The sequence below is a fragment of the Tenrec ecaudatus genome, chromosome 16, assembly GCF_050624435.1.
Source record: "Tenrec ecaudatus isolate mTenEca1 chromosome 16, mTenEca1.hap1, whole genome shotgun sequence".
NCBI lineage: Eukaryota > Metazoa > Chordata > Mammalia > Afrosoricida > Tenrecidae > Tenrec > Tenrec ecaudatus.
The window spans coordinates 101,844,908-101,872,136 of NC_134545.1; the positions used below are offsets into that span (position 1 = coordinate 101,844,908).

Genomic DNA, 27,229 nt, shown 5'->3' on the forward strand with positions numbered 1-27,229 from the left:
TATCACAATCCACACATACATCCATTGTGTCAAGCCCATGTGTACTTCTGTTGCCCTCATCATTCTCAAAACCTTTGCTGTTTGAGCCCCTGGTACTGCTCGTTTCCCTCCCCCATGTACCCTTGATAATTTATCAATTATTATTTTGTCATATCTTACAATGTCCGACGGGCCTTCACCCACTTCTCCACTGTTCGTCTCTCATGGAAGAGGTTATAATGTAGACCCTTGTAATCTGTTTCCCCCTTCCCTCCACCCTCCCAGTATCACCATTCTTTTTTTTTTTTTTTAAATCATTTTATTGGGGGCTCGTACAACTCTTACCACAATCCATCCATCCACTGGTCCCAAGGGGTTCATCTGTCCTGATTCCCCGTGTTTCCAGTTCCTATCTGTACCAGTGCACATCCTCCGGTCCAGCCGGATTTGTAAGGTAGAATTGGGATCGTGATAGTGGGGTGGAGGAAGTATTTAGGAACTAGAGGAATGTTGTATGTTTCATTGTTGCTACACTGCTCCCTGACTGGCCTGTCTCCTCCCCGTGACCTCTCTATAAGAGGATGTCCAGTTGCCTGCAGATAGGCTTTGGGTCCCCACTCTGCACACCCCCTCATTCACAGTGATATGATTTTTTGTTCTTTGATGCCTGATCCCTTCAACACCTCATGATCACGCAGGCTGATGTGCTTCTTCCACGTGGGCTTTATTGTTTCTCAGCTAGATGGCCTCTTGTTTACCTTCAAGCCTTTAAGACCCCAGATGCGACACCTTTTGATAGCCGGGCGCCATCAGCTTTCTTCACATTTGCTTATGCACCCGCTTCGTTTTGGGAAGGTGAGTACCTCAGACTGCTGAATTATTAGATCAAAGTGTTCTTGCATTGAGGGAGTACTCGAGTAGGGGCCCACTGTCTGTTTCTTCAATACTAAACCCATAAATATATGTACATACATCTATTTCCCTCTCATCGTATATAAATATATTTACATATGTACATGCCTGTATTTAGATCTCTACACATCAACTTTTCTATAAGCATTTCTTACAAAATGGTATCTTTAGCAAAGAATTCAGACATTTTACAGAGAATTCCCTAGCTTGAGAATTAAAGAACATTCTTCAGCAGAATCTTTACAATCATTACAATCTTTCCAAGATAACATTTTAGGCAAAAGGTCTCAAAGAAATCAGCAGACTTCAGACATGACGATGTAAGCTGCTAGTCAAAGTTCAGGTAACACATCATCTGTCTCTCCCCTCTGTCTGTCTGAGGGGGAAATGGCAGTGTGCTTAACACACCGGCTGGAGATTTACAATCAGTTACAGAAACCCGTTTAACTACTGATTTACAGTCTTGGCGAGGTATTTAACTGTCATCAGAACTAATTATAGCAAACCTGAGATTATGTATTCCAACTCTCCTTTTGGTGAAAGAAATAGAATGCTCTGTTGAAAACCAGAAACCTCCTAAGGGCTGCCAAACAAAAATGTACCACCGACTCGCTTCTCAGAACTAGTGCTATAAAGCTCACAGTTACTGTGCTCCAGTAAGTTGTTTTTGCCTCGAGGACTTGGCAGTAAATCACGGTTCCAATAGTGCCACACAGCTGGCCCGGATCCCACTCGTCTCGGTGAACATTAAGTGCTGCTGTCCTCGTCACTGGCCTCACTCGGGCACTCTGGGGATAGGGCACATGCATGCCCAAGCTTTAGAGACACAGTTAGTACTGACTCAAAAAGAACCTGGGCTTCCCGGTACCCGGAATTAGAAGGGCACTCTGAGCAACACTAGCAGTCTAGGAAATACTGTCCCATCTCCCTGCCCTCATGAGCAAAATGTCTACTCCCCCATCCCAGCTGGTGAAACTGGCCCAGACAGCCCAGCAGCAGCGCCTCTCCCTCCTCCCCCAGTACTCAGCATCCTCCAGTCCTGAGCCTTCCCTAAAAGCTTCTTGACTTTGCACAAACAATGCCCCAAAGAGGGCTGATGTAATAGCCAGTTAGTTGCTCTACCAGAGGGTCCAGAGGAGGGCACTGGGCAGGCTGAAGAGCTTCCCAGTGGCCTTCTGGTTGGGAGCTCCCTATATCAGACCCTGCTGGGGGCCTCTCTGCAAGAATCACCCGCCTGCTCCAAGAGGGCATGTTTACGGGCTTCCGACCAGATCTCTGGATGGGCAGTGGGCGTTCCGCTTCCATGGGCCTTTCGGCCGAAGGGCTCCGACACTCTCAGCTTATCTTCTACAGATGTTTGAAACGGCGTGTTGTGGGCACACAGTGCAGTGTTCTATCAGCCACACAGCACAGGGACTACTACGGCACAAGACATGATCTGACCATGTTCCATCCGGGTACCTTGGGATGGCAAATTCTGTTGACACACAATTTACCTTACATTTTGCATTAGCGATGCCAGCTTTTCTCAACCCAGTACAAAGAAGATGAGCTTTGCTGGTGTATTTATTCACTTATTCTAGAGCCCTGGTGGTGTCGTGCTTATGCACTGTGCTGTTAACTGCAAGGTCAGCAGTTTGAAACCACCAGCTACTCCCTGGAAGAGACGGGGTTTTTGCTCAGTAGAGTTATGGTTTGGGAAACTCAGGGGCATTTCTGGCCTGTTCTCTCGGGTTGCCATGGTTGGCACCAACACGATGGCAGTGGGGTTGGTTTGGGTTTTCTAGAACATACCATCATAAAGCATGCTTGTACCATCAGCCAAGTCAGAAACTAACAAAATCATCCCAATGATTGTCGTCATGGCTCATTTTCTATGTCCTGGTGGCGTTAGCCCCCAGAAAGAGCTTAGATTGGGCAACTGGCCAACAGAACCTCTGAGGAAGGTGGGGGACGGGAGGTGTACTGCAGCACTGCTTTCAGCCCCAGATTGGGCACTGGGCAGTGCCAGAGGCCCAGGCCTGACACAGGAACCAGTGTCCAGCTGACGGCATGCACATCTCATGGCCACTACTGCCCAGCAGTAGTTCAGCACTGATCCTGCCTTTGTCCTGATGAGTCGCTAATAGACGAACCGGGAAGACGGGAAAGAATGAGACTATGTTCTTAGAAGGCTCAAAGTGACACTGGCCCGAGTGAAAGCTGTCAGTTTCATACAATTACACCATTCTCTCTTCTAGGGACCATTTTGTCAAAGAATGACACGGCTGAGAGGGAGATTGAAGGAGACACTTGCAGGCAGAGTGGAATCTAAATCGTCCTCCAGATACTGGTCTTACATTATTTTTTATTGAAATAGTTTATCTGACAGTACACAAAATGTGCTTTCACCATGTAACTGTGAAATATCAGCTCTACCATCTCCCAGGCAAGAATCAATAATTACCTTTATAATGGTGCTAAGGTGATTAAAGTCATGGGCAAAGGCAGGATCAGTGAGACTTTCACAGCGCTTAGGACCAATCCACTGTACACAAATACCCCCCCCCGAAGAGCCAAGTTCCAGAAGAAATGTGGCCAAATCCCACACCGACATGAAAGCGAAGGAGAGGCGACACCGTGGGCCGATGTCATCCCCTCACTTCGCCGGGAGTCGCTCGATGATCTTGAGCCAGGCCCAGAAGGCTCTGCTGCAGAAGGGATCAAGCGCCTTAGAAAGAGGTTGCAGAGGCTGGATAACAAAGCTCCCAAATGTCACGCTTAGCTGTCCCCTTCTGCCAGCGTCCCAGTGTTCTTCAGCACAAACAAGCACATCGCTCCGGGGCATCGAGGAGCCCTGGAAGCTCTCTGGCAAGTCACATATACCCCATGTTGCTCTTGGTCTCCCATCTCTTCTTGGCTTCAAATCTGAAAATGAAGAGCACAAGTCTCGATGTGTTTTGAAAACAAAGCAGTTTTGGCTAAAGTGGCAGGTCTGGGGAGTGCCCAAAGCTAAGCCAAAGGAAACATCTCCCAACAGGACAATTACAAAACCAACATCGAGCCTCAGGAGAGGGGCCAGCCCAGTTAAATCTGACAAAAAATCCCCAGATCTAAGGGACAAAATGGATCAAAGGACACACGAGGCGCTGCCACCAGGGGGGTTAGCAGGGTCTCTGGGACCCACATGACACTCATCGATCACGACGCCAAAGCTCCGACTTACCCCCACGCCAGCTTCTTCTTTTTGCGAACCGCCTGTGAATTCTCTGCTTCCTTTTTGGCTTTCACAAAGTTGTGGCAGGCGATTGCTTTGGCAATTTTAACACCAAGCTAAGAATTGGAAAGGAGGAAAACCAATGTGAACACCAATCTTCCAATGAACACAGAAATTACAGAGCAAATGCTTGGGAACCTGTGGATAAGAAGACCATGCCTACAAATCCGAAGTTGTAATTATAAAACCGAAGCACAATGTGTCTGTAAGGTTGGCCCCTCTGTCCCTTCCTTCCCACCAAGGCCCCTCGCCCCAGCTGGACCAGCCTCCTGGGCGACACTGCTTCCCAGATGGAAGCCCCGAGGGTCCACAAAGGTAGTTACGAGACCCTGGCAGCATGTCAGTGGGCTGAACGGGAACTCACCCCTGATAAGGAGGCACAGACTGACAGAGACATCAAGTGCCTTTGCTCTGGGCTAGAATTACAGCAACTCAGTATGGTCACCCAGTTATCGCCTGCTCATCAGGAGCTCTGATTGGCAGTTATAGACGTGATTAATAAAACATGGAAAGCTAATTACTCCTCCATCAATGCACTTTCAGTATGGCTGACCGAACGCTTTGAATTCACTGAGGGCAGAAAGAGAGGGGTGCTCAGAGGGAGAGGCTGGGCACCGGGACCCCGGACCTCCGCGTGGCCTCTGCCAGCCCTTGTCCATTCATCCAAGTGAATGCCTCCTCCTGGAAGTCCTCAACCCCACATCAACTTTGCTCTCTGGCTGCCCACGGCCCCTTGGTCTCTAGCCATCATGCGGGTTCCCGCTCTTCGGCTGCAGCCCTCAGCTGCAGAGTCCCACAGGCAGCAGCCGCAGCTCAGCCAGGCACAGTCTCTTGGGCTTCTGTGGGCTTCCTTTTAAAATGCCCATCCACATGGGCAGTTCTAACATATCTGTTCAGACCCAGTTTAAACATCAAAGGCTAAAAGCCACTTCTGGGTGTCCCTAGCCGCTTCTGCCCCTGCATTCAAGGGCAGACAGTCTTGAAAGGCAAGAAATGACCTGGAAGGCCCTCGGAAGCCAACATTTTAAAGCTGGGGCTATGGGGCTCTGCTCCCCAGCACAAAGGCCAGGAAGGAGCAAAGAGCTTCCTAGGCAGGAAGGCAGGCAGGCAGGCAATGAGGGCGGTGAGGGTGGGCAAGCTCGTTGGCACTGTCGGCAGGCCTCGGAGAGCAGTCTCCTTCAGGGAGCACCAGATACGGAGTAAACAAGCCCGGGGCTCCCCCAAACCACACTCACTGCCATCGAGCCGATTCTCACTCCCAACATCCTAGGGCCAGAGTAGAATGAACTGCCTCTGTCTTTACGGAAGCAGGCGGCCTCTTCTTTCTCCTGCAGAGGGAGTGGGTTCAAACAGCTGACCTTGCAGTCACCCCTCCACCACTGACTAGAGTCGGTTCATCAGAGCCAAGAGAAACCTGACTTTCTAGCCCAGGGAAGTGCTGATATAGAGAGAGGAAGGCAGCTAATGGAGGAAGCAAGCTGAGAACCACCTGGCAGCATTGGTCTATGACAACAGGACAGCCACTGAAGAATGACGGATGGTGACTGGAAAGAGCTCACTGTCCTTCCCAAACTAGAACCCTACGGCTGTTAAGTCAACACCCATCCCACAAATACCACTGGGGCGCCATGTGCTGGGGTGCCAGCACTGAACCAACCAGGGCCGGCTTCCACAAGGGGCCAGTCCCACGCAGCAGTTTCGAAGTGGGCCTAGATCGCTGAGGGTTCTTTTCAGTCCCTGTTCTTAATCATGGGAAAGTTCATTCACACCCAGAACCACTACAATGAGCTGAGACCCAAAGGGCTGAAACTCCAGAGGATGCTGTGGCCCAGTTTCCCACGATGGTGGCTTTCCTGGCCGCCCAGAAACTCCGTGTCAATCTGAGAATCAAGTTAGCACCTGTCAGATTAGGCGAGTCAACGCTGTGGTGCCAAATAAACCCCCCACTCGACAGCCCAATTCTCTCCCTGCTTCCCTTCTCTGGGGTAGCGGGGCTCTGCTGCGTCCGGCAGTGCCAGCAGCGTGACTGTGAGGGACACAAAGACAGAACAAGGGGCTGCAAGGGCTCACCCCAGCCATTAAATGCTTTAAATCACTCTCTGCTCACAGTTCACTAGGCAGAACTACTCACACAGCTGGGGGTGGGGGCAGCAGCCGGACAGTGTGTGAGCAGATACCGCCTGCTAGTGTGTGCGTTTCAGATCCAAAATGGCTCGCTCCAGTCACATGGAATATTTAGTCTCTGCCCCATTTCTAGCTCCCACATGATAACATCTAGGAGTCTGTATCCGGTCTATGTATAGGTCTCCATTTCTACCCATGACATGTCAAATGCAAGTTTGTTATACGTCACAGGTTCAACAAGTCCCTATGAATAATGTAACCTCTCCTCGGCTGGCTGATCTTACATTTAAATGGAACCTACAACCTTGGGCAAGTCACAAAAATGGCCTGAATTGCTTTTGCCACACAACCCCTAGCAGCAGTCCGTCAAATGATTCCCTGACACTTGTCCAAGAAGACGCACGGTGAGACCTGGGACAGGCGGCGCCAGAGCGCTGGAGCCCACTCTGCCACTTTCCCACCTCACACTTTGGTGGGGACCCTTTGGGTTTTCCTGCTTGGACAGGTTTCCACCTTACATAGCGGTTCCAGTTCCCCCTGACTTCAGTGACATGTGCACTTGGAACCTATTGAAACTCCTCCATCCAGGTTTTCCTTGGGATAGGCAAAGCTAGAGCAACAGCTCGGCGCCCGGACTGGAAGGAACCTCTTGGTCCTGACTTGGTTGAGCCTATTGTTCTCCAGCAGCAGTGCCCGAGATAAGGCCTGGCCCTCGGCCGAGCAGAGGGAGGCCCCACACTCCTGATACATGGGACCGCGCACTGAGAGGAACTGAGGAAGGGCACGATTGGCCTCGGTAGCTGGCAGCACCCCGGGTCCTTCTTCCTCACTGACTCAGGTTATAAGGCACACTCATATACAAGCCTGGCCTGCTTACTTCACAGGAGAGATGGTTTTGCCTCCGCTGGTGATGAAAAGTCCTATCCCTTTGCATGCCCTACACATGCTTATGATGAAGGTGTTTCACTTACTCCTGGGAAGAAAGGAAAATTATGGCGCCTCTGCCCAACCCCCAATTCTAGGGGATGCTAAGCTCGTCCACAGAGGAGGCAGTTGAGAAGCAATACATTTTTCCCAGGCTGGATGATGAGCCCATCTCCCAAACAGAAGCGAGTATCGTGCTGTGGGGGTTTGCTACTACAAAACGCAAATCTAGGCCACAGAGAACACCCCTTCTGCTTCTGTCCGGGAGAAAAATGCACCTCCATGCCCTGTGTAAACATCACAAAAGCTTGGTCAATGGTTTTTATATTAAAAACTGTTTCGGGTCATCAGATAACTATAGCAACCCAGTCTGAAAAGCAGTGTCTTCAAAAGAAAAAAAATCTATATATATTTATATGTGTGTGTGTACAGAGGGCCCCCCGTATGCATAGGCAAAGTATCAGCATTTCCATATAGAACATCCAATATTTTGCTGCATTTTAATTAAGGTGTCTAAACATTATCACAAAGAACTGCAAATTGGTCAGAGCATGCGGTAAGGAAAATTAAGCTCTAAAGGGTTTTTATCACCATATTTCAGGAACCAAGGGTGTAAAATGTTCTAATTTGGGATATATTAAAAGCCATAAAAGGTCTTTCAAAAAGATTAATGGTACTTTGCGTGGATTTAAGATAAGGGCTTTAGCTGCTTGGAGAAGCGGCCCGGCTGGACCCCGGAGGCATTCAGCTCTGCAGCCACTTGGAAGATTTGTACAAGCCGCTGCATAACCCCCGGCAAACGCAAGGCGACATTTTTTTAATTCCTTTCAATTTTACAGGTTTAGCGCGTGTAAATCATGGCGGGTTGTAAAATAGATATAATGGCACATCCCTGTAATAGGGCACAGGTTTTTAAAAGCCAAACTTGCCAAATAAAGTTCGGTTTCCTGGCCAAACGTTGCCAGGAGGAAGTGAGCCGGCAATCAGTGGCAGCATCTGACCCCCAAACAGCCCCGCGGAGCACAGCAGTACACCTCACGTCCACTCCGTCAAGCACCTCACTCGTCGCAAATTTACTGGCCAGCACAGATTGATGAAGTTTCCCTCCCTTTTGAGCACTTTCAAGGCAGTGATTCGAAAATACCAATTATCATACTTTAACTTTTTATGGAATAATGGGTCTCTATGAGAAATATTTATGCTATTCTCTTTTGTTCTTTAATTAAATGAAAACAGATGTTTTCTGAAGTGAAGCGGAAACATTACCGGAGCACTTAAAGTGTTAAGGTCTTTAATTTTTATATCAGTTTGGTCGACAATTCCTGATTGTCTTTACTCAAGCTCAACATTAATGTCAAGCAAGTTACCTAGGAGACGAAAGAGATCAAAGAGACAAAAACCCCTCCAATGTCTGATTAATCAAGCCTGCAAACAGCTTATTTCTTTTCGCCTGCATGCAAGTATGAAAATGAGATTCTGGGAGCCGAACGTTGTGGAGATTTGTTCATTCTTATCAGAACAAAGCCAGCGGCAGCTTATTTCATGGATCATTGGCACTGTCATCAGAGCGACACAGACCGGGGGACAGCTCCTCATTTTGAGGCTTGAACAAAATTAGCAAAAAGTCGGCACAAATTAGCCTCTCATCTTTTTAGTAATATGACATTATTCATTTACTTTTTATCCAATTTTTAATTTTTTCCTTGTCAGCTATCCCTTTCTAGTGTCTCTTGCGTGGCATCAGAAAATGTCTCTGCATGCGAAGTTCAACAATCAAGCGAAAAAGCACCTCCGGGCAGTAATGAACGCTGTTGGAGGCGGTGTGTTGTTTTGTTTTGGGGTGTTTTTAAGAGCTTTCCAAACTTTGTGCTAACGGTGGTAAACAGCCCGGAGAGAGGCCTGGCGGTCTGGGAGATGGTGGTGCGCACACCGCAGGAAGGAACGCGGTGGTGGGGTAGGTGTGCTTGCCCCAAACCGTACCTCAGATCTGGTGTGCACCTGGGCCGAAGGAGATTCAGGTCGTCGGCTCTGGGCTGAGCCCCGAACCACACCCGAGGGGCCCAAGCCCTTTCTGGAATCCGCAACGAAGCCAGGCCCCCTCCAGTCATTGGAACTGACTTGCAATCAAGTTTCCTTTCTTCGTTACCTAATTGTGCTGTCATCTTAAAATGTACATGCTTACACATGTGCTTGACACAATCAATGGATGTATGTATGGATTGTGATGAGTTGTACGAGCCCTCAATAAAATGACTTACAAAAGAAAAATAAAAGGTACACGCGTGGATCCGCATAGGTGTGTGTCCTATCTTTGCACATGCGCGTACACACAATCACTTGACTTGATACTGGCAATTTCATATCCCTCAGAGCATCATGGCTTCTGCTTCAAAGCATAACCCAAGAAAGCTTGCTTTAAAAGCACATCAAAAAGCTATGGACTTTTATGTGTACATGTGTCCAGGTGTGCACATATATTCCATATGAAATCACGTATGGGGGCCACCCGGCAAGTTACCCAGTGTATGCATTTGGTCCAAGAAGTATGAGAATATGTCCTTGGATCCACATACTTTGCATAGTGAAAGAGTTTACCTAACACCTGTTTTAATGATGCCGATTATGGCTTCAAATGATATGTAATCCCAAGGAGGGAGAAAAGATGTTACACTGTTGAAATGAGTCCCGATACAGGCATCCCTGTTCCAGCAACTCCCTCCTCTCAGGGAAGCATGGCAACAGGAGCCATCAGCTGGGAGACGCTTAGTCCCCATAAGAAAGACAGTTTTAAAAAGAACTGCAGTCCTGTTTTCAGCAATTTCTTTATCTCTGTTCTTCTGAGTAAGAAAGCTTATTAACAAGCTTTGAACTTAAAATCACATTTACAATAATGTGCCATCAACAGTTTTATAAGCTAATTAGAAAAAGATTAATTAATGACTGGCTGCTAATAAAATGGCAATCATGAAGAAAGAAACCAAGGGTGCTAAGCTTCAACTACCACCAATTAAGAGCTAATTACAAACAAATTATATATGTGTTTTGCTGTGGGCTTTAATTTACTAAAATGGTTTTAATTAAAAGAGAAAACATGCTGATTAATTGAACTGCAGAAAAAATCTACAGTATAAACTGTGCTTTGTCTGTCTCTTTAATGAGGCTTGTAACATCTGAAATCTTTTTTTAAGGTTGGTTAAAAGCACAGATCAACATAATTAAGAGCGCGCAGGAGGACGGCCCTTCTAGGTGATCGTCCAATCACACCCCAAAGGTTAAAAGTGCGCATCCCCCAGCCAGGAGATCCGCGGAGCCCCGCCGGCGGCGACCCAACGGCGACCCAACAGCGTCCGCCGCCAGAAGGAAGGCTGCCCTGGCTTGGGGATCTCTCTCCCCGCGGGCCAGGGCACGGCCACTGCGCCGCTGAGTGGCCCCCTACTCGGGCTGTGCCCAGGGGCCCTGCCCCACCGGCCTGGCCCTGCAGGTCGGCCTCGGCGGTGGCGGGCCCACCCACAGCCCGGGAAAATCGGCCGGTGCCAGGGCCTGGTTCCCGAGCGGCACCACGCTGCGTCGCTCACAAGGACAGTCTTGCCAGATGCAGAGGAACTCAAGGTCCCTGGCCCCTAACCGGTCCTCCCCGGTACCCATTAAACTACTTCTATGGACTATGGAGAACAGGCTTCCAGGAAGGAAAACCATCATTTAATGGGACCGGCCAGGAAAGGGCCGGCAGAGGAAAGGTGGGCCGGCGACCAGTTCCCTAGCGGGTCCCTTCATCTGCGGGGAGGTGCCCTTACCAGACCCAGAGCCCCTCCCCGAGCCGAGTGCCTGTGCTCACAGGAGCTGGCTGGAGGCTGCAGGGGGATCCTTTGCCCCATCCCGGGCCTGCCCTCCTTACCACCGCCTTCAGCGAAATACTCCACAAAGAAAAGGAATGGTCCTAAACTCTACTCCCTGGGAGGGGGTGGGTGGAGGGGGGAGATGAGGTAGGGGAGGGAGGGAAAGGGAAAAAAAAAACAAACAGAAGTACAGCAGTACAATTTTACTGTATTTCATTTTGACAGCAGGAAATAAAATCTCTCACTAGACAGCCCGGAGACTTTGCAGGAAATAAGCCTGAAACCACCTTTTGCTTTCTAAGCCCAACCTGATATTAAAGAGTATTTTTCAAAGCACATCCCCAGAACCAGCAAATGTGGAGATATTTCATTTTGAGTTTGTAATAAGTACGCACAAATACTCCGTGCACTTGCACTGTTTACACAGTCCTCGGTGGCTAGAAATCGCCATAATTAAGAAAAGAGAAAGTGCCTACCAGTCTTCGGTCGGGTCACAGGTTCCAGTGTAAATTCTGAGAACAGCGAGCTAATTGGAGTGCACTGCTCGGCACAGAACAGAACACATTTTACCTTGGAAACATGGTTGTCAAGATATTTTTACCCAAAGAAAAGAGTTGTGGAAAAAACCCAAGAGAAGACAGAATAAAGGGTTTCAAGTCACCAGATTGACTTCGCCACGTCTTGCACTTCTGCTTGCTTTCTTGCTTGTGTGTTTGGTGCACAAACACCTCCTAAAAATACACAGCTTTGAAAATAGCATAGTCTGGAAATAACTTTAAAGTTATCATCTTTCACTGCAGTTCGTAAATTCAAACACGTCTCCATTCTGAATTCTCGGTCCGCAGAGGCTCCCAGGACGCTGACAGGTCAATCTGTGGGGTCTGTGTGATTTGGGGAGGTTCCAGGTTTTGGGGAGGATGTGCGCTTCCAAGCCACTCTTCAGTCAAGACGACAAACAGGCCACTTAGAGCGACATGAAACTAACCCAAAGGAAAGGCTGTGCTGCAGCCACCAGCTTCTGCAGATACCGACCAACAGTAATCTGGACAGGAAATGCTGACCTCTGACCCGAGGGCCAGTGAATCCCAGGTCTTCCAACTGCTTCACTCTGGTTTGACCCCTGGCTGAGAACTCGCATTTCCACTCCAGATTGCCTGAATCAGAACTACAAGATTCATAAGAAGCGCATCACCTGGATCTTGTTAAAAATCTAGCTTCTGATTTGATTCGCTCCTGTGAACCTTCTGGCTGTCTGCACAATGCTCCTACAAATCCTTTCTTAAGCCAAACTACCACAAAGTGAGGCAGCAACTGAATCCGTCTATGAGAAATATTTGATCAGTCCCTGATCCCATCACCTCCCAACCCAAATCGAACAACACAACAAAACCTACAATAGTCCGAATATAGCGCTAGTTCGAATATAGGTCAAAATCAGGTGGGCCTGCTGCTGCGTGTAGCTCCCAGGAAAGAGTTGTGGAGACACCTCGCTGGCTGATCGGGATATGCGCTGCCTCTTAAAAGCTCTCTGCAAAACAGCGAGTTTCACTTCTCTGTAAAAGCGAAAGTCCTCTTCAGATTTCTTTTGCATGGAGAAAACAGATAGTAATGTTGGTCCTTTGTAGGGAGCTCTGGGTGTACTGTCACTTAAGCACTGGACTGCTAACCCTATGGTTGATGGTTCTAATCCACCAGTCCTTCTGCAGAAGGATGAGGTTTTTTGTTCCTCTGAAGCAGCGGTTCTCAACCTGTGGGTCATGAGCTCTTTGGGGGGGGTCAAATGACCCTTTCATGGGGGTTACACAATTCATAACAGTAGCAAAATGACAGTTATTAATTAGCAATGAAAATAATCTTATGTTGGGGGGGGTCACCACAACATGAGGAACTGTATTAAAGGGTCATGGCATTAGGAAGGTTGAGAACCATTGCCCTTGACTCTCATGTGTACATATACCTCTTCAATAAAAATGCCTCCACGTTGTCTTAGAAATTGGTCTAAAATAGTGTTTGAGCTGCAAATTAATAATTTGCTCAAATTTTAAGAAACATTTTAAATTCACTAGAATATAACTAAAGCAATTTAAACTTTGGGTTTGTTTTATTTTAAAGAGCCATAGCTACCTTCTTCGTTTACATACCAATAAATTATTATATCAACATTAACTTTACAACCCAAAACTTTCAGTACTCTAACAGAATTAAGTTCTGCTTAATTCATCTGGGAAAAACGTTTGCGTATTGGTTTATGTGTCTGTGTAGATGACAATATGGGGGCGCTTTTCCCACTATTCATATTTGTGACTCCGTAGTTAGATGCTAAGTAAACCTTATGCTCAGTAGCACTCTGAACTGCAGCCATGGCCTCAGGCTCTCATTTAAACGTTCAAGAAAATTTAAAATAGGAAACATTTTATCATATCATTCTCAAAATCAAAGGTTTGGGGCCCAAGCAAATATGATAGTGGATTACAACAAAAATATATCAAATGTAAATATTAATACCCTTCAAATTCTCCAAGAACAGCATGGCTGAACTCTGCTGGCTGGGCACAGTGGTGATAAGGAAACCAGGCAAAGTATGGACTTGGTGCTGTCAACGGGCCCCCCCCCCCCCCCGAGTGTCACTTACAGGACAGGACGCACACTCTATGTATGGGCGGAAGCTAGGCAAGCTCAGATACCACCGCACAAGCCACCTCTCTTGCTTCTTCGCTACTGCCCCGACACCATCCGTCCCAGTACAGCTAACAATCTGTCAAGCTTAAGTGGGTGTGGCTCCTTCCATGAGAGAGACCCACTGGTGTGCCCGCAAATCCAGCTGTTTGTTCCGCAAGGCAGGTCAATGCGAAGGTTCCTGGTGAAAAACCCTCTTTCCACCAGGTAAGATCCAGCCGAAAGGCAACCTTCTCAGGTGAACCTAGGTGTGGTGTTTTATTTTAAAATACATGTTTCTAGAAATTGCTCTGCTCTGCATTGTAACGACCATGTGTCAGGAGAGACCCAGGACCAGAGGATGGCATTTTCAAGAATTGCCACCAACGAATGTAATGTACTTCCTGCTCCAGCCTGAGGTTAATAAGCCACATATGTGCTCAAATACTTATGCCATTACACACCCCCACTTGTGCATGCATGTCTCTCTGTGTGGGCATGTATGTATATATGTATTCTGTGCGCGCGCGCGCGCGCACACACACACACACACACACACACACACACAAGCTCTGGTGGCACTGTGCTTATGCATTGGGCCATGTTCTGAAACCTCAGCAGTTCAAACCTCCAGCCACTCCCCAGGGAAACACGAGGCTTTCTACGCAGGCAGAAAAGCAGCCTTGGAAACCCACAGGGGACACCAGAAGCCAGGATCGACTTGATGACAGAGTTTGATTTTTCACACACACACACACACACACACACACACACATGCGCGCGCTCCTTTTTGTTCAAAATTTATAAAGTTTCAGCAGTATGACTTAATCCAAGTATATTTTTCTACAGTCTCCTCTAAGACTTAGTTGTCAACAACTAAGTATTTCTCCAAAAGGCAGGCAGTCCCAAAGCAACCACAATACTGGATGCTGTTGGCATTCAAACAGGTGAACGGAAGATGTGCCCCCAACCAGATCGCGCCCAGCTTCATGTCCCCCCTGTCAGGGACGCGGCGCCGTGCCGGGGCGGCAGAGCGCTGATGGCCTTTGGCTTGACCTGTGCGACAAGGACCTGCCTTTTCCGCACCGACGTGTGGACACGGTTCCGCCGCCCTACTGGTTTCACGGGCTGAATGTTCAACATCCCGAATTCGTTCCACATATTAAGGTCAGAAAAGGCTCTGGCAACTCTGGGATCTTGCCCCCGAGCAACGGCTTTATCAGCAGGCCTCAGCCACGGCTTCTCAGCAAAGAGCACAGTGCTGGGGTAAACCCCAAGGCATCTCGTTTCCAAACAGACGCCTCCCGCATTCACTTCATCCGTAAAGGGATCCTGCCCCAAATTCACAAGCACCCCCTTCTCAAAATCCCCTCTCCCGCACCCTCCGTGACGGGCATCGAGGGGTAAGAGGAAAAATTAAAATGCGAACTGAAGTATTTACTCAAGAATGCAGTCTTGATTACTTTAGTTATTCTTCATGGATGCGAACTACCATGGCATCAGTAGCTTTCGAACGTCCGGGTCTGCACAGCAAACATTTCCCAGATGTTTTTCCACTTTGGGAAAAGAATGGGGCTCAAATGATTGTTTTCCTTTTAATCAGAATTCTTTAATCCCACACGAAATAAATTTAATTTCTTTTTACCAGAACAAAGAATTATATTCATATGGAAGCAAAGAGAGCACTTGAGAAAAATGTTCACTCTCCCTCGAAGTGCCAGAATAGCACGTATATCGCAAGCGCTCCCATTTGTTATAAACTGTGACAGCGAGTAACAATGCTTCGTTGTTTGAGATCACGCCCACATGGGTCAATGGAAAATACCTAGTCAATAGTATTATTCCGTTTCCATGTTAAAAAAAGCAGTCTGACAAAACACAACACAACACAAGAGCTCGAGCCCATCGGCCTCCAAGGAAGCACACACTCGGCGCCCAAGAGGGCAGAGGTGTGTCTGTTTGATGAGCAACTTCCTACAGCTGAGAGAAAGGGAAGCTCACGGAGACAAGGAGCAAGGCAGTGCAGGCTGGAGTTAACTGCTAAGCACTGGTGGGCAGAGCGTCTGGTGGTGACCCCACCCCACCCCACCACCCCATCCCATCCCATCCCAGGCCCTGCGTTAGAAACCACTGACTCACAGCAACTCTGCCAGATGGGGCAGGAAGGCCCCAGAGGGTTTCCAAAGCTGCAGCCTCCTAAGAAACGACTGCTTTTCAGTTGGCAGCTGAGGCTGCTCCACTGACGAGTTTCATGCCGGCTTCTTCCCACCCAACATCATGTTCTCTGGTGCCCTCAGCCTTGCAGTCAGTCACTGGAGTCTCTCCACCTCCACAAGCAATGTCTCTCCACACCATTCTCTCACGTTGCCATGGTCACACTCCAAATCCCAAACCCGCTGCTGTCCAGTTGATCTGGACTCCGCCACCCTAAAACACAGAGCTGTACAGAAGCAGTTGCTACCTCGTTCTTCCTCGGCGTGGCCGCTGGGTTCAAACTGCTGCCCTGGTGGCTGCCTGCACCAGCAGCAGCTCCTTCTCAATGCTCCACAGCTCTCCTCGCAGAGAGTACACACGAGGGGCCTTCAAAACGCCCATGGGGCAATGCCATAATCTTTTCATTCAAAAAGCTTTCCACACACTCTCTGAAGGTCCCCTCACAGACTTACAGAATTTTGCTCTCTCATGGGTTAATTCTCCGTGCAGGCTAGTTGTGGTAGTTACATAATCTCTTGTCCACTTGAAATTTAAGAGTGAAGGGGTGGAGTTTAGCCTGCCAATCAGGTCACAGCTCGATGACATCATTTGGAGGCAAGAAGGAGATACACACTCCCTGTGAGACATTCCTGCTGACAAGACCCATGGAGCTACACTAGAGCCCTGGAGCTGGAGGAGCCACATGGAGACCTGCCAGTACTGAGATGCTTCTACTGCACTGGATCCACCAGCCTTCCCACCCACAGGCCTGTGATCTTCCTGCGTTCAACGTCACTGCATGTGTTAGCGTGAGTCTGAAGAGGAACTAACAGGCTGGTATCGGACATATGGGCTACATCGGACTGATGGACTTGATCTAGACTGGGCTGGGATATCTTCTCAATATACAATTGCTCTTCTATATAAAGGTCTTTCTTATGCACATATGCGTGTGTATGAATTTGTTTCTCTAGTCAACACGGACTAACACACTAGTCAAGAAACTTAAACACTATTTCTAGCAGCACTTCTATGAAGACCTAAGTTTCCAGTGACAAAATAGCCCACGTCCTCACAAACAGCAGGTGCTCTGTTTACGGAGGAATGACGTTTCAAAGTGAGCTTTGGGCACAATGTTGTCGGGAAACGATGCTGCTGCGGTCTCCCCCACTCTAAAGAAGACACAAGTTAATATATAACTCCCAGATTCTACTGGGTAGGCGGCGCCTTTCAGCACCCCACTGGATTCACTGTTTCACAGTGAAACTGCTTTCTAACTAGCACAATGAAATGCTTTCCCAACAATGAACTAAGGGAAAGCATGGCTCCTTCAAAGGTGAAAGGGAATAATGCCAAACTGAAAGCGCAAGATGTAGCCGAAGTTGGAACTGGGGAGCTGACATCTAGGGAAAGCCCTCATTCTTGACAGCGGTGGGATGGAAACAACCCAGGTGTCCGCCAACAGAGCAGGGGATAAATAAATACAAGGGGCTGGGCTGCTCTGGGGAAGGAGGCCTAGTCGACCAGAGACACGTGGATGAGCCCCGAAAACAGGCTGCTGAGTAAGTCAAATGAGCCCTACACAGAAGATGAAATATGGAATGATGCCATGCGTATCCAGGATCTAGAGTAGCAATTTCATGGGGACAAAAGATTAGTGGCTGCAGGGGCTGAGTGAGTGGGTGGGTGGGGGTAGGCAGACAGGAAGAAAGAGAAAAATTCTTTACTTTCTGTTTTCAAAGGCAACTAATAAAAAGGATGGATTGTCTAGCACACAGGTTCCCAAACTGATGTGGCCTACCACCCCCTTTTCAGACACAACTTGCCTCACTGACCCTGGCCAATTCAGAGCTTGGCTCCTCATACAGGATAAAGTGGAGGCATCTGTTTTTGCAGCCGCTCCCCAGCTTTGGATTGGTGTCACGTGGGGTTGACTAGCCCTCACGGATTATTCCAGCAAGTTTCAGGTCACATGAGATAAAGGTATTCAAGCAAGGTGACCAGATTTTAACATTGGTAAAGCGGGACACCATTGATAAAACTCATACCCTAGTTTGCAATGCATTCTTTCCAAAAATCAGGACTTTTAAAAAATGCCATGGGATGCAGGAAAACTTGTTAAAAATCAGGACTGTCCCACCAAAAGCGGGACATCTGGTCACCTTACATTAAAGAAAAAAAATAAAGTTAAGCATTTCTAAGTAAATAGCAAGATAAAATGGAAGAAAATGGACAGAAAGGAAAATCTTAGATGAAAGTGGTCGATACAGTCCCAGCTCGTTTTATTGCACGGTGCTTTCCTGTGCTTCCCAGACGACTTCAGCTCTCTCTCCTCTCTCTCTCTCTCTCTCTCTCTCTCTCTCTCTCTCACACACACACACACACACACACACACACACACACACACACACACCCCTCTCTCAAAGGTTTGTGACAATGCTACGGTGAACTCTCAGCACTGATTTTCCAACTGCCTGGGCTCACTTCGTGTCTCTGACACATTTTGGTGACTCCCACACAACTTCAAACTTTTTCATATTGCCACGGCACTTCCTAGATGGCAATACAATGTGAACTATAATTAATTTCTCCATTCACTGGGAAACTAAAAATACTCCAGTCACCTGCTTTATTGTGATACTTGCTTTGTTGCAGTGGTCTGGAACTGAAGCCACAACATCTCCACGGTCTGCTTACATTGAGTTTACTCCATCATAAAAAGAACTGTCCATTCACTTCCACACATGCAGAAATGCAAACAGGGTGCGATCAGATGCACTCACCTCCCGAGTAGCCAGCTGGTCGCTGAGTTCCTCAGCCTTCTCGGTATCGCAGTCCCCCACAGCCTGGTCGATGCTCTTCTCCAGGCCCGACTAGAGAGGGAGAGATGCTACGAGTGAAAGGCGGGAAGGCAGGCAAGCCAACGCCTGCGCTGACTGTCACCGGAGCAAGCCACATTCACACCAAGAAACCCGGAAGGTAGCACCCCAGTCACTGACGCACAGAGGAAGGCTCAGCCATTCACTAGCTGGCCTGAGGTCGGGTAACTTCTGGAACAAACGCAGGGGGTCCCGACCCAGGTCCTTGAGACTAACTCAGAAGCCTCCACTCTCCCTCAAGAACATCAAGAAGTGTTAACAAGCATTCCAAATTACAGAGTGCCTACTCTGTGTGGGGCCTGAGTTTAGGGGTTCCAGAAGGCTCACTTACTCCCCTGCCAACTGCACAACGCAGCAATGCTATCCTGGAGAAGGGGCACGGCCATCATTACATGGGCTATGAATGGACTTGTGTCCTGCCCGCCCGCCCTCCTTCCTGCTCCCATGGGAGACGGGGTGTGAAATGGACGACGGCTGAAATCCTAACCCTGCTCCCTGTATACCTGGGGGCTTTAAAAAAAGCTCCTGGAAAAAAATTCCATCTTCTAACTCCGTTTTTCCAAAGAATTTTTGAATGTGCTGTTTGGGGGAAATCACTTTCCTTGAAGATGCCATCTAAGAAGTCCCCCTGGATCTAGTCCCTTCTGAGTGGTACAGAAAATGGAAGGCCAAACCTGAAGGCAGGACACACGGGGACAACAGCATGTGAGGCTGTCGAGAAGCCTAGCAAGCACCCCTGGCCACCAGAAGTGAAAAGGAATGAGGGGGATCTTTCCCTGGCGCTGACAGAGGGAGTGCGAGCATGCTCCCAAACTAGGAGAAAATGCGCATCTGTTCTTAAAAAGCACAGCAGGCCCAGGAAACTAGCAGTGTGAATCCAGCATCCCGGTTCTCCAGAGCCTGCATTCCACACCACACTATTCTGTCTCTTTCTCTACTGTGCATTAGAGAAACCTTGTTCCTGCAGTCTTTGTTGATGTGAAAAACCATCACAGCACGGTGGGCCTAAAAAGACTGTGGAGACACAGCCCCGTGAAGCATCAGAGAGGGCTGCTGCCCAGTGAGTTTCTCCTCATGCTCATCCCCCATCCCTGGGCAGATCCACAGGTCTCTTCCCACTGAGCCTTCGGGAGCTTAGACCTTCGTTCACTCAACCCTCAGAATCCTGGCCTCAGTCTACTGCCCCTTTTCTACTCTTTGTCCTCAGATCCTCTCCCCCACAAGACTGCAACCAGCATCGATCTTTTCCAGTCACACACTCAGGCCACTTGGTTCTCATGCTGAGAACACGCTAGAGACACAAACTCATGAGTGGGAGCAGCGATCCAGAGGATTCTGGTGCAGGGTAAAGTTTGGGCACCACCGACCTAAGTAACAACACAAAGGTACGGCTATTTACTTCCATAGAGACCTATAGCCTCAGAAGCCCACAGGGGCAGTTCTACTTGTTCCGCAGGTAACTTCTGAGTTTAACAAATTTTTCCAACATCGTTATCGCCACCCCAACCCCAAGGTGACCATCAACATTCAAGTGTCCCAGCAATAGCTGAGAAACCCAAGTACTCAATTCACTTGCTTCATGCAACACTGTCTGTCAAACTCAACTCTGCCCTCAAAGTTCCCCCATTTCCTAAGAAGTTGTTCTTTAAGAGCTTCAAAAAGTTGGTGGAAAAAGGAATTTAAAAGCATTTTTCCACATTTGAGGCCGGTTCATGTCTCTTCTAGTTTTCCAAACACTTTCAAGCCATCGCTTTCCCTCTTAGCCATTATAACTCAACCTCCTAATCGAGTGGAGGCCAAGGGGGTAAGAGTCAAGGGGAAGGGAACCAGAGACATGTATGAGGGGCTTCAAAGGCTCATGGAAAAATTCCATTATCTTTTCATCCCATTACTCCATGAACTTTCTGAAGGCCCCTCATGTATTCTTTCTACAATCTTCCACGACCCACCTCAGAAAACATCTGCACTTGCCCTGCTTCTCCATCCTATTCCCAAGAATCATCTCCTTCCCCAAACGAATCAGCCACCTCTGCACATAATCCTATCCATTGCCATGTCCGAGGGGCCCCTCTTTTCTTCATGTTCACCACACAAAACAGGACCACCAAGACACCTTCCCGCACATGGCTTTTGTCCTACGCTGCTGTCCTCGCTCCTTCAGGTCCGAGACTTCACCCGTTCTAACAAAGGTCTTCCTGGACTACCTAGGGAATGTCTTTTTTTTTTTTTTTTCTTGCTTGGTGGCTTAGGATTGATTTATAACACAGACTTAGTTAAGTAAGTGGCTTAGGATTGATTGGTAACACAGACTTACTTGTCTATTGCTTATCTCCATCAGGTTCACAAATACAATCATTGGTACTTAGCATCCGGCTTAGCATGCAGTAGATTCTTTTAGTGGAATTTATTAATGAAGTTAAGGCCCATAGGCAAGCCTGCTCATACACACATCCCCCTGGCTACTCTACTACACAATACAACAGATCTTACCTTGTCCACATTTTTCTTTTTTACAGGGGGATCAAACCTATCATTGACCCCAAAGTACTGAGTGAGCTCCTTCCACTTCGTTTCATTTGGGAACTGTTCACTGGAGAAAGAGAGACGATACTTTTATACAAAATGTCTCATTTTTATTTGACTGCTTCTAATGGATTACTAGGTCTTATATTCAAACTGTTTTGTTGGTATATGGTTCATCTGTATGAATTTCACACACTGCCTGGTCTAGGTAAGTAATAAAAATGCGACTCACCTTTGAGATGCTTCTTCATTCTTCAATTTACCTGAAAAGAAGTCACAAATTGTTAATACTCGTGTATTCCATTACTTCAAAATTATAGGTTTGGGGTTTTTTTTTGTTGAAAAATTACTGTCCTCAATTTTGGCTAATATGAATGCCTGCGTGACTGACAATTAAATTAAAATTGTCACCTTTCCTGGAGCGTCTTCCTCTTTTCCTCCGGAATCTTGAGGTTGAGGTTTTCTGTTCTGTATGCTTTTTCTGCAATTCTTGAAATTTCTGCATAAAAGTGGGGGAGGAATTGAGATGCATATACATTTTGAAGCAAAGAATGCATTCAGGAAAAAAGAAAAACTTGCTAAATATCAATATCCTCATGTCCACTAAGGTCGCACTTCAAGGAAAGTCATTCTGTTCCTGAGGAACTCGGCTCTCCGAGATGCTCACCCCCTGTGGTTGTGTCTCCACTGTTTCAGTTAGTCTGGTGATCGTCTGAGATTAAAGTCCAATGACGTATATGAATAAGCACAGGCTAACAGCAAGTCAGAAAGGCCGCCGCCCTCTAGACAGGCACAGGAGTGAATCCCACTGTGCCTTCCTCAGTCCTTCCATTAGCAAAAAAACACTGAGAGCAGTCACTGAAGTGGCCACTGGTGGACAACGGATGCCCCAAACAGTGGACGTGTTCTAAGGGCATTTTCTCCACCTCTCCTCTCCCAAGAACTCAGACTTTCTGACCACGGCAGACATGCGCACAAGCACACCCGAGGAGACCTACATTCCACATATTTAAGGAAATCCCGGAAGGACACTCTTCACATGCATTTCTGTTTGCCTCTGCTTCAGTCTTTGGCCCATCTGTCGGTAAGTCTGAGACTGTGGCATTTCTAGACATCTGCTCCTCATTCACTTCCTGTACATGAAGTCCGGACGGTTCTGGGGTGGCTTCGTCTTCAGAATTTGAGTCAACATCACTTTCATGTAGGCCAGGTGGTAGTAACCCACTCCACATCTTGTCTTCAATAAGGAAAAACAGAAATGTAGACATATAAAGTAACCACACAAAAAGAATTTTTAAAACATTAAGCAATCCCCCCAGATTCACTGCTACTGAGTTAATTACTTAATTACAACTCCGAGGGGCATGAAGAATGGAACTGCTCCAGAGTCTACAAGACCTGAAGTCTTCATAGGAGCAGACAGCCTCACCTTTCTCCTGTGGAGCTGCTCTTGGAGCTGCAAAACCTTGCAGACTTTGAGGTTAACAGCTCAACATCACACCCACACCACACAGAGTCATCAAGTCCATTCTGACTCTTGGTGACCTTATAGGAAAAGGCAGAGCCGCCCCCGTGGGTTCCAAGACTGCACTGCCCGCGCGATCATCTCTCCTATGTTTCTCAAGAAACCCCCCAAGTCACTTAAAAAACACGAATTCAGTTGCAAACCCCTAAGAGTAGGCAAAATTCAAATATGGTATGCTTCTGAACTCAGTTCCTGAAAGCCTTCAGAGTGATGTCCAAGTCGTCTGTGATTTAAACAAGTAACCAAAAAAAAAAAAAAACCGCTGGCAACCCAGTGGCCCCTGGGACACAAAGAAGTGCAGTCACTCACTCCACTGTGAATCAGCCGACGGGAGTGGCTGCTTAAGGGCTCTGCTCGTTAGGGCGCTGATATTTAAAATACTGCCTTTCTGTTTACAGTATAGCGAAGTCAACCATGGGTTTCCTAGTTGGTGTCTTGATCTGAGGGAGGGGACAGTGACGGGGTGAATCTCTTTTTTTTTGAAGTCCCTCTCCCTCCACACCTTTCAAGTTGCAGTCCTTTATTTTAAAGCAGATATTTCCACATTACCCTTTAAATGTGGTGAAAACGGATTCTAAGCGATGACAGCCATTTGTGAAGGGCTGTGGAAGGCTAGAGAAACAGACAGAGACTTACTGTTTTCAGGTGGGTTACAGCCAGGTCTGCATAACTGTCTACGTGCTAATAGGCCCAGGATTTCTACTGTTTCATTTATAATCCAAATAATTTTTCATTTCCTCGTTGACCCCAAAGAAGGCTGAAATGATGGAGAATCCCTGGTTTGGACTTTTTTTTGGCGCTATGGTTTATCACCTTCTTCTTCATTTCCTACCTCTTCCATCCCTGGAGTTAAGCTTTATTCTGTTCACAATTATTCTACAAAAAGCATTCAGTGTGCTGTGCCCAATGCAGAACACACCTTTCGTCCAGAGCTGACACAATTTGCTCTGAACTGAAAGCATTTATGTATCATCCTGGTCTGAATGGGCAGGGTTTCTTTTGCCCTTGAAAGCCAACCAGAGTCACCATTTAGCACACTTGGGCAGCTAGCAGCGCGGCAAGGCGAGCAGGACACACTTCAGTGGTTCCTAATCGAAGGTTTGACAACATTTCATGAAGATAGTAATGGAGGTCTCTAAGCTAATTTCAATATTCAAAAAGCCCGACATAATTTATTTTTCTCCCAATGAGACAGGATAGCCTACCTCTTCATGAGGGGCCTTTTCATTTGGTGAAGCAACATCCTACACTTCCTGTTTATGACACACTCTGACTGGTAGTTATTGTTGTTGTTAGATGCCATCACCTCAGTCCCGCTCCACAGAACCAAATACTGCCTGCTCCTGCACCATCCTCGCCCTCGTTGGCGTGTTTGGGCCATTGTTGCAGCCACGCTGTCACTCCATCTGCTCTGTGTCGCTGACCTACTACTTTACAAGCCTGAAATCCTTCTTCAGGTGCTGGTCCCTCCTGCTAACATGCCCAAAGCAGGTGAGACGGAGCCTCGCCATCCTGGCTACTAAGCAGTCACAGACCTCCTCTTTAATAAAGAGCCGTAGTTGTACAATGATTAAAGCACTCGGCTGCTGATCTAACAGGTTGGTGGTTCAAACTCACCAGTCCCTCTGTAATCCCCTGCCACATCTGTAAATCTGTATAGTTATAGCCTTGGAGACTCTATGGGGCAATTCTGCTCTGACCTACCAGTCACTATAAATTGGAATAGTTACACCAGTAGTGGATTAGGGGTTTTAAAGAGAGCAAATATTAGTGAATATAGTTGGTGGCACCATCTCTCATAACATAGTACCGATGATATCAAATTATAATAAAAGGGGAGGGTGAGTGGGCATTGATGGGCCGGCAGTGGGTTTCGTTGTCTAGTTCAGTTGTGGAAAGCGTGACCACCACGGGGTTGGAGGGGAGAGCACAGACGTGAGACGTCATAAGGCTGGTTTCTAGTCCGGAGCCATGGGACGGTGGCAAGGCACGGCCTTTCTCTGGGTCTCCGCTCAGAAGGCAGACAATCGAGGGTTTTGATGAGATGAGCTCTGCGATGTCACGCAGCACTCTAAAGTGTTGGTCATCTGAATGAGCACATACCCCAAATGCCCAGCTATCGCACTCCTTGCTGCAGCCACCCCTCCTCCCCTGGTCTCGGCACTACCGATAGAGCCCCTAGATGAGGTTTCTCTCCTCTGCTTAGCAGCAGGAGTCAAGGTGAGTAGCTGTGGGTGGGACAGTGCACTTGAGGGCCTGCCTGATGCGCTGGAGACAAGGACGGACGACTCCAATGGTGGTCAGAAGACAGAAGCAGCAGAAACAGAAGCAAAGCAGATACAACATGACAAGCTGTGGTCTGTCATTAATGCCACAGTGACCCTTCTGAGCAGGACTTACTTCTATTCTTCTTTTACACATGAGGTAACCTACTTGCCCGATGCATCCATTCCTTTATTCTACAATAATAGTGCCTGCCAGCAACTTGAAACCACCAGCCACGCCAAGAGAGCAAGATTTAGTTATCTCGAAAACATATCGGGGCAGCTCTAGTAGGTCCTACAGGGCTGCTATGAGTAGAACAGACTTGATGGCAGTGAGTTTGATGAATTTAAACAATAAGCTTTACAGGACAGTGTTGTTTTTGTCCTTAAATAATACTATATTCTCTGAGACAAAGACTAAGAATGGGTCTGAAGAATGACGCTAGCCTGCAATTTTACATTTGTTGAAATCTGGCTAAAAATAACATTTTCTTCGCCTTTTCAGTATGGAGAGAGACATATGAAACGAAGTTCAGCCACATACATCAAAGTCACACAAAGCCTTGAGTTATAATTCGTATTTTCTGGAAAACTAAGCAGCTGCTCAATAAACAAGACCTCAAAGACATAAACTGAGCAGCTCAGTGGAAACTTGTCTCCTATTTCCAGCATCCCACCAAGATGAACTCCATTTTTACCATAGGAAGCAGGATTTCCCATATTCTGATTCAAACTGCAGTAATCACAGAAATGTGAACCTGACCTGACCTGTCATGAATCCTATTTGCATCCTAATCGTAAACTATCACCCACCAATCAGAAGATCCTGTTAAAGCATGGTGCCCCATTATCAAGTTTCTGTGACTTGGGTTAGCTCCTTAATTAAAATATCTTTACACATGTGTCATCAACATTAACGCAAATGTTCTGTTTACTTTTATAAAGCAGGTGTATCTCCTTTTCTCGAAGCAGGCGTACAAAGTACACAGGCCTTTAACTTAAAATCTGACCATGCAGACGAAGCTATTAAGAGGGGTTTTGCATGTACGCATATGTTCTCGTTACTAAGAATGCTGTGTGCTTCGTCAAGACACGGAGAAGTGGAAAGAAAACACTTCCCCAGACCACGGAAAGATCCGCAATTCACCAAGAGCATTTGAAGGCTCATTCGAAATCGGACGCCCTGGTAAGAGAACTCAAGACGGCAAGGTGCCGGCTCTAAAACAGGGCATACCTTTTCCTGCTGGGCGGCCGCCGCTGGAGTCCCGTGGGTCCCCTGGCAGCAGAGCCCACTCCAGTCCCCAAACGAGAAGAAGCGCCGAGTCTCCGGGCCCTGGGCGCCGTAGGGCTGTAGCCTGCGGGCAGGTCCAGAAAGCACGGCTATTTCCCGGGATGCAGTTGTTGCACACAGGAGCCTGTTTCCCGGTCCTGGCGCGCCTCCTCGGCCCTCGCCCCCGGGCTGGGTGAGACAGAAACCCGTGGGGGGTTGGGGGGAGATGCCGCGACGGCCTCCGGAGGCCAGCCCCACCGATGCCCCGGGTCCCCGGCCGGCGACTTCCCTAGGCCGCTCTTGGGCGACGAAGCGGAGCGGCCGTGAAGCCACCTTCTATTTCTGTGTCCTGCTCGCGCTGGACCCCCCTACGCCCACCACGCCGCAATCGGAGCCGCAGCCACCCCCAAATCCGTCTTGCCACACGCCGGACTCACCGTTCAGGAAGCGGCCTCCCGGCAGCCATCTTGAGACCCCGTAACATCCCAGCTTCTCATTGGCTCCGACCTCTCAGCCAATGGGCGCGCGCCTTTCTGGCCGGAGTGTCGCCGTGGCAACCGGCCGAGCCACGGTTTCTGAATCACAGGAAAGGAGCCTACTCTTTTTTTTCTTCCTTCTCTCTCCTCTTCTCTTCTCTTTTCTCTCTTTCTCCTCTCTCCTCTCATCTCTCTTTCCCTCTCATTTCCTCCTTTCCATTGAACGTCTTTGAAGACTTTTGATCTTTCTCCCTTCCCTGTGCTTTGCATCTGCGTGAAAAAGGCGCTGGCGTAGGCTTTCAACTGAGTTCTGTACCTGGATGGATGCTCGCTGCGAACCCGCCCTTGGTCCTTCTGGGAACGTTTCACGCCCTCTGTCCTTCCGTGTCCGTCGTCCACCCTGGACCAGGCCC

The 27,229-nt window shown here is 48.0% G+C and overlaps 1 protein-coding gene across 4 annotated transcripts; it reads right to left on the reverse strand.

Moving 5' to 3' along the window:
- FAM204A (family with sequence similarity 204 member A) lies at window positions 1–27,229 on the reverse strand. 4 transcript variants are annotated; one of them, XM_075533869.1, is made up of 9 exons: window positions 26,778–27,224; window positions 26,305–26,425; window positions 22,280–22,518; window positions 21,693–21,780; window positions 21,514–21,544; window positions 21,249–21,348; window positions 18,663–18,752; window positions 4,097–4,203; window positions 1–3,798 (listed from the first exon to the last, which is right to left on the reverse strand). In XM_075533869.1, the coding sequence occupies exons 3-9, from the start codon at window positions 22,511–22,513 to the stop codon at window positions 3,747–3,749; spliced, it is 702 nt and encodes a 233-aa protein (XP_075389984.1). In that variant the 5' UTR covers window positions 22,514–22,518; window positions 26,305–26,425; window positions 26,778–27,224; the 3' UTR covers window positions 1–3,746. The 4 variants fall into 4 exon arrangements, with proteins under 4 accessions (XP_075389984.1, XP_075389986.1, XP_075389982.1 ...); XM_075533867.1 differs by having other exon boundaries at window positions 2–3,798; window positions 26,305–26,529; XM_075533871.1 differs by lacking the exon at window positions 26,305–26,425 and having other exon boundaries at window positions 26,778–27,229.

What these genes read in the sequence shown, in the direction of transcription:
- FAM204A (XM_075533871.1), bottom strand. Translation starts at nt 22,513, where the DNA reads ATGTGGAGTGGGTTACTACCACCTGGCCTACATGAAAGTGATGTTGAC. An exon ending in TTTCCTTAAATATGTGGAAT is followed by an intron (nt 21,781 to 22,279) that starts GTAGGTCTCCTC and finishes ACTTTTATGCAG; the next exon opens with AAATTTCAAGAATTGCAGAA. An exon ending in AAAAGAAAAATGTGGACAAG is followed by an intron (nt 18,753 to 21,248) that starts GTAAGATCTGTT and finishes CTCCCTCTCTAG; the next exon opens with TCGGGCCTGGAGAAGAGCAT.